At 37.7% G+C, this 7,991-nt stretch overlaps 1 protein-coding gene across 1 annotated transcript in view; it reads left to right on the forward strand.

Moving 5' to 3' along the window:
* Positions 1-4,554, forward strand: part of unc5da (unc-5 netrin receptor Da) — a 171,703-nt gene extending 167,149 nt beyond the window's left edge. The window contains exons 16-17 of the mRNA XM_052588949.1: positions 1-142; positions 3,119-4,554. The exon at positions 1-142 is cut by the window's left edge and continues 37 nt beyond it. Of these exons, the coding sequence (XP_052444909.1) occupies positions 1-142; positions 3,119-3,359 (383 nt within the window). The 3' untranslated portion in view covers positions 3,360-4,554. The remainder of the gene's footprint in view (positions 143-3,118) is intronic.
* The last annotated feature ends 3,437 nt before the right edge of the window (positions 4,555-7,991 follow it).

A 7,991-nucleotide genomic window follows, 5' to 3' on the forward strand; every position in this document is an offset into this window, starting at 1 on the left:
ACTGTACCATCACCTCTCAAACAGGGTCCAGGGCCTTCAAAATCCCCCTGTCCATTCGCCAGCGAATCTGCGCCACCTTCGACACAGCGAATGCCAAGGGCAAAGACTGGCAGCTCTTAGCGCAGAAACTGCATATAGACAGGTGAGAAATATATGCAAAAACACACAGCAGACATGCTTTGTCCATAAGCAAATATACAGAAGGATGAAATACATGCTTCAATACAAACATATGGACTCCCTCGCGTCTAATTTACTACATATTCTTCTAGCACATGGTCGCGTTAACCTTCGGCAAAGCCACAGGCAGTAACTATGGGGTTTTAATGAGATCGAACTCATGCATCCTCCAACCGCCAGTTCCAGGAGAACACACCTCTCATCTATGACAATACATGAACACAGTTATACTAGCCCTTAAAGTGACCGTTCATCCTAAAATTGCTAATTTTTTCATTATTTACTCACCCTCATGCCATTCAAACCGGACGTGCTTTCATCTAACAGTGCCATATTTGAATCCGAGACTGATAGCAGAGGGCTATATTTTTGTCATTTTTGTTTGAATATATATATATATATATAGAGAGAGAGAGAGAGAGAGAGAGAGACAGAGAGAGTGACCCTAACATTTCTCTTTTAAAGAAATGAATACTTTTATACAGCAAGAATTAATTCAATTTATCAAACGTGGTAGTTAAGACTTTTACATTGTTGCATAAAAAAGTTTCAAATAAATGCTGTTCATTTGAACTTTCCATTCGTCATAGAATCCTGAATACATTGCTTCACGGATTGCACAAAAATAATGATAATAAAAAGAAATGTTTTGAGCATCAGATCAGCTTATTAGAATTCTGTGTTAAATGATTTTTCTAAAAGTGAACGAATTTTCTTTGAGTGAACTCTCCCTTTCAAAACCGTTTTTATTTCATTTATGTGTAACATGAATGAATGCTCTTTCACTTTATTCCGCTCAAAAACATCATTGATCTTCTGCCCAGCTAGCAACTTTTAACAACAGTTTAATTTACTAGCTGCCTGTTTTTATTTCATTTCCCATGGTTATTTCACAAACGCTTAACAAAAACATTGCACGAACAGACCCTACGATCAAAATGTCCAAGAGGTTTTGAGTTTAAAATCTGTCGCATGTTTATTCGCTTCACTGCAGCGGTGGATGAATATAACTTTCATTCGTAATATGGGTTTACTTTTGTAATATTTTCACCAGGGATAAAAGACAGAGTTGTTTTTGAAATGAGGCCGGGAGAGTCGGACAGAAGGATTTAGGGGAGTTTTCTAGCTGGTCAGAGCCCCAGGCAGTGTGTAATGAGAATGTCTCCTCCTTGTTAAGCGGATTCCTGCAATTACCTTCTGAGGATGTGCAAGCTCGTCTAAACAGCGCAGAGGGCAATTACCCAGAGAGCTGTGGGGCAGGAGTTGTAGCGCAGCACTGCCCCCTTCTGGAGTCCGGATACTCACAGAAAAACCAGCAATATCACCAGTTTTATCTATTATAACCTGCTTGCATGCAGATTAATGATTTGTGTTTTGACTTCACTGGAAAATGTGACTATTGTTTTCTAAAATAACTTCAAGGTCAGCACAAGGTCAACAGGAAGTGAGATGAAACCCAGCTGCAATAAAAAGTGGAGGCAGACGTCTGCTTCTTTAAGACGCACACCTGCAGAACTGTGCTTTCCACTTCTGTGATTCAATTATGTCTCAAAGATGGGTTGATTTTCTTCCAGCAAAACTTCTTTAATATCCTTCTCGCTTTTATAAACTAATTTAGCCATTTTGATATGTTGTTGGGGCATACATGCATTACAGGATAACATTATTAAATTGAAAGTTATGCAGACTGAGAATCCTTGCAATAGAGTGTAATAATTCAGTGTCTCGGCGGAATAATATGCATTTATCTAGCCAAACTTGTGGGTTAGCTCAATGCGAATTTAAAATAAAAACTGAAAGATTTTTTTCAAAGATTTGGCTATCTAGGTTAATGATTTTATATATACATATATAAATTTTGTTTTTGTAAATTTACCATATTTTTAAATATACTGTTCAAATGTTAATTCATGATGCGTTAACTTTTGTTCATTTATACTTTTATCATTTTCACTTAAAATTTAAACATGCATTAGCATGTGCAGAAATTATTATGAATTTAGATTAATAAATGCTGTAAATATTGTTCAGTGTTGGATCATGATACCTAATGCATTGTATGTTGGTTACACTTTATTTTAAGGTGTCCTTGTTAAGTACTGATTAATATTAATTAACTATATGTTTAGGGTTAGGACTAGTTTTTGGCTTAGGGTTGCCTGCATTTAATAAAGCGTAATTTATTGTTTTTATAATAGTAAGTACCGTATTTTTTGGACTATAAGTCGCACCTAATTATAAGTCGCATCAGTTCAAAAATACGTCATGATGAGGAAAAAAACATATATAAGTCGCACTGGACTATTAGTCGCATTAATTTAGCACCAAGAGAAAACATTACCGTCTACAGCCGCGAGAGGACACGCTACGCTGCTCAGTGTAGACTACAGGAGCAATGAGCAGAATTACAGCGCCCTCTCGCAGCTGGAGACAGTAATGTTTTCTCTTGGTTCATTTCTCTTGGTTCATGTCAAATTAATTTTGAATAAATAAGTCGCACCTGACCATAAGTCGCAGGACCAGCCAAACTATGCGACTTATAGTCCGGAAAATACGGTACATGTAACAAATGTAACAATGACACCTAAATAGTTACAATAATGTTAAAATTGTAACCTTCTTATAATGTTTTACTGGTATTTTCTGTTGTCTTCGATTTCACACGACATGAATATGTAATAGGTTGGACCAGTAATAAACTTAACAATTTATACAATACGAGTTAAAGTATACTTAAATTGTTTCACAAACACAATTTCATTAGCATTTCACTTCACCTCCTCACCATGCACAAGTCTCAAATATTTAAAAGTTATCATTTGACATTTGTCCCTGCTTGTTTAGTCTTTTTTTTATTCAGTTGATGCAATTATAATTTGGTTCTGGTCAGATTGTGCTGTTAATCCAAGTTTGCCCTTTGTCTTTTTCTCCCATACAGAAACCTGGGTTATTTTGCGCGTCAGACAAGCCCGTCCGCTGTCATTCTGAGTTTATGGGAAGCTCAGCATCAGGAACGAGGTGATCTGGACTCTTTGGCCAGCGCTCTAGAAGAAATCGGCAAAGTTCAGTCTAAACACTCCACCAGCGCTGACACTCTGGACCGCATCAGCAAAACCATCCCCTCCAGCGACTCCACCATGAACCGCAGCAGTGAGGAGCTCGACGCCAACCACACCTAAAACAGTTTCATTGGAAATGAAGACTAAAACACTGTCCTTATCGGAGATAAGAGGGTACGACGAAGGAAGAGAGGAGGCGGCACTTTAAGAGGTTGCAACGATTTGCTCCTCCCTCGCCTTGACTGATCAAAACAGGGTGTTAAAGATGGGTTGTGACCAAATAGACAAGCTTCAGTGATTCACCGAAACTCACACACGTACACAGTATTCCTATCAAATACCCTTAAACGCATCAGAACAAACTGACTTATACACTAAGCCTGTCTGATGAAAATTTGCAGCTAAAGATTGTGGGTATGCTTTCGCGATCGTTTGTCTCCGTAAAGGCCAACTGAGAAATCACAACAGCCTAAATGTTGACTTGCGACCACAGAGCGGGCCGCCTCGATGCTTCAGAGTGTTGAAGAATGTGTCGTCGTTTTTGTGGGACACTTTTCATTTGCATCTTTATGTTTGAAAACCACAACGGTTGTCTGCATTTCTGAGTAACTTTCTGATTGCAAATAGATTTAAGACAAACGAAAAGAAAAAAAAAAAAACATCTGTACTATTGAATACTATTAAAGCCTGTTGGATAGCAACCAGTGTAAGCTGAAAGAGGTACTCGAAGATAACCAAAACAAAACATTGTTATACATTTACTTTTGCAGCCTATCGAAATATATAATTATTATTGTTGTTATTTTTTCGTCTGAAGGAGGGAATATAAAAGAAAGCAGAAAATGATCATGCTTAATGAGAAAGTTTGATTTGAGGTAAGGAATATCATTCCAAATTTAAAGAGACAGTTCAGCTAAAGAAAACAGCCTAGAAATGCTTTGTGTAACTCATCACTATATCTCAAGACTTCTAAAGCCATATGACAGCTTTTTTTTTTTTTGACAGATTTTTTTATCATTTAGTGTCCTATTTATGGCTTGAAATCTTCAATCCACAACTGAAAATAAGAGTGGCCAGTGCATTCATTAAATTTTGGTTTTATTCTTCAAAAGAAAGAAACTGGCAGAAATGAGTATGGAACAGAAGAGGGCGAGAAAATGAAGACAGAATTGTTATTTTTGTTTCTTTAAATGTTGCCAAGCTGACTGCTGATTGGTTAGAATCCTTCTCTATCAGCTGTTTCTCAAAATGACAAATGATGGACAGCTGTGTGTAAAATGGATTGGAAAACCTAGTAAAAATCCATCAAACATAATTTGACAGGAACCTCTGGTGGTTTGATCTGAATGTTGAGAACACACACTTAATCCAGCCCCCCCCCCCCCCCCCCCCCCCCCCACACACACACACCATTGTTTTATTTTTCCCCTACATACATCAGTTTGTGACCTCATATTGACCGGATGGGATCAATGATGACTGAAAAAGCATTTGAACACATCTCACCTGCTGGAAAACTCCAGTATGCTGACAGGTGCACACGCATACATGCATAATAATGCATAGATGTATAATCAACCCCCCCACGTCTGAACATAAAGCAGACAGTATCCACCGCATCTCATTCCAGGTATCACACATCACTTGTGAAAGATGAGATGTGCGAGAGTGTGTTGCTAACGCTAGATTATCATACAGCTGTGTGAATATGTGATGAAATAGTCTGTTGCATCAGACTATAAAAAGAGATTGTGCTCTTTGATATATGAAATCATTAACAAAACCTTATATATGCTCTGTCTGAGGTACATTAGGGAGGGAATGAAAGGGAAGGGAAGAAATAAGAATGAAATAAGGAAGAGAGATGGGAAAGTAAGAGGGGAAGATATTTGAAAGTATAAAAGAGTGGTAGAAGACACGAGGAAAGGAAAAGGGTGAGAAGAGACTTGGAAGGGAACTTATAAAATAGTATTTGAGCAAATCATAAAAGAAATAGAGAGGGACAGAAAGGGGGGCCAAAAAGAGGAAATACTGATGTGAAGGGAAAGAGGAGAGGAAATATGAAAGGGAAGGGAGAGGAAATGGGAAATTAGAAAAAAAGAAGAAATGGGAGAGGGAAAAGAAGAGGAAATATGTAAAGTAGAGGAAATAGGGAAAGGAAAGAAGAAGAAATGGGCAGCGGAGAGGAAATTGGAAAGGAAAAAGGAGGACCAAGAGAAGAAAGGGAAATGTGAAAGAAAGAAAGAAAGAAAGAAAGAAAGAAAGAAAGAAAGAAAGAAAGGGAAGGTAGAAAACAAGATAAGAAAAAATAAAATAGAGAATAGAGGAACGAGGAGAGTAAAAAAGAGTAACAAATGGGAAAGAGAGCGATAAGGAACAAGACGGAAAGGAAAGTGGATAAGATGAGAAAGGAAAGAATGGGTAGAGGATAAGAAACAAAAAAGGTGAGGAACAAGCAAAGGAATGGAAGTGATGCCAGTTTTCAATGACAGAAATTGACATGCATATCTGAGTGTGTGTAAACAGTACAGTTACAGTAAAGACTGTTATAAAAGTTGACTGTGGAACAGAGAGCCCTCGGGTGTTTGGCATGTAGAGCGTCTGAGAGAAAGAGAAAGACAGACGTTCTGATAGATTTATTTTATTTGGGTACATTTGTGTGTGATGGTATTTGTTGGCTTCTGAAAGGCTATCCATCAAAAAAAAAGGGAAAATATCAGTTATTTCGGGAAATATCGTGCTAGTGCCAGCTTAATTTGAATAAATGATGTATTTACTGGCAGTGGAAATAAAAAAATATAATTATTACTCCTATATAATGTAATTTTATAATACAAATTGCATTTGTTCTGATTGTACTGTATACAGTAGGTATGCTGATAATGAACACTTTCTTATCCCATAATGTTATAGGAGCTGAGCAGCCAACACATTCACATACATTTTTTGTATCATTATTTTATTTATTTATTTATTCCTTCCTTAAATTATTTAAGTGCCAGAAACTGAGACCGGTGCCTCTATATAAAAAAAAAAAAAAATTGCTATTAGTAGCAAGAAAATTGATCCTCCTGGAATAAACAGCTAGAATAAATCTAACATAGCTCTTTTTTTGCTAATGCACAAAAATTGATTAAAAATGTAAAATGTCAATTTTTATTTTTATGAATAGTATAATAGGACAAATATTCATAGCATACTGTTGTTTGCAATTTTTATCTGTTCACAATTTGTTTTTCAAGCGATTTTAAATGATAGGAAACTGTATCCACTGCAGTATTGCTAGTACTTTAATCATGGCCTGTGTGTTATGTAGCTCTGCAGTAAGTGATTATTAACAGCAGAGGGCGACAGATAACTTGCTTTCCCCCATTTCTCTTCTACAGCACTCTCAGCCTTTTAGACTGTAAAGACATTGACCACAGCAGTGTTCAAAAGAACCATGACTTTGCCAGCTGTTCGTGGTTTACTGGATAAGTATTAAGAATACAGATTTTAACAAATTATTTTACTAAACATTTCCACCTAATACAATAAATGTGTATTCATAAAATGTATCAAAACATCCATAGAGTTAAAAGATGGTATTATTGTACATGATATTTGTGTTTTCATTTTGGTTGAACTAACCCTTACAGAAGCATGTAAGTTTCCTGAGGCCCCCTCGTGGACCACAGACCTCTGGTTGAGAAGCGCTAGTTTCAAGTCAGATTACTGGAGATTTTACCATTTTTACTTCTACTAGTTTGTTTTTCAGTTTAAAGTTCTGCATATAGCACAAAAATCTCTTCCGATTCAGAAAAATATAATTTGTTGATCTCTTTGGTTTCTTTGTTTATATAAAATGTTTTTTTTCCAGTACTTTACACTTGAAATGCACCCACTCAATGGTGTTTTGAAGCAAGAACACAATGCTGTTTACATTAAGGAAGGATGCCATTCCAGATGTCACAGACCTCATCCAGTGCCGACATCTCCAGCCCGGGCCTCTGACACTCACCGAACCTACACACTTCCCTGGAGCTTCACACTCCCACTCGGAGACTTAACTAAACAATCCAGATCTCTGGATAACACAGGGCTTGTGTGTGTGTGTGTGTGTGTGTGTGTGAGGCGATGACTGCTTTATGCAAACATCTCTGTCACCATTCCCTTATAATTCCTACACCATTGCCAGTCCCCTAAAGTATTTACACTTCAATTTAAAATGCATTACTGTTCAAACTGATGGCTCCTGTAAAGTTTATATCTTCCCAGAAGAGGGAACTGCATAGGTCCGGATGAAAAACTTCCCCCTTCCTTTTGTGCTCCGAGGAGCCCAAATCAGATATGGATCAAGTCACAAGACACGACGGGGGAATAATTTACGCAAGGCCTCGGGCGCTTTCAGGACGTTCTAGTTTGTGAAACCGCAAACATATCCACTGCACGGTGCAAGTCAGTAATTAGAAAACTAGCAACTCTGTTTTAATGTATTGGTTGTATCCCTTTAAGCCATACCCGAGGTTGCAAGTGCTGAATTATACAGGCATTTTTGTGCACTCTCATCATTTTTTTGTTCGTTAAATGAAGGTTTTACTGTGTTCGCGGTGTTGTGTGAGTGGGCCGCTTTGTCCCTGCTGTTCACAGGGGCAAATGAGCCTGCGACTCGAATGAACACAGCATGTCCACCAGATGTCAAACTCTACAGGGCAACCTCCACCCTGCTTTTTCTCACCGCCTAACTGCTGGGACAACTGTTCTCACTCAGAT

Source organism: Carassius gibelio, chromosome B21 (genome assembly GCF_023724105.1).
Source record: "Carassius gibelio isolate Cgi1373 ecotype wild population from Czech Republic chromosome B21, carGib1.2-hapl.c, whole genome shotgun sequence".
Lineage (NCBI taxonomy): Eukaryota > Metazoa > Chordata > Actinopteri > Cypriniformes > Cyprinidae > Carassius > Carassius gibelio.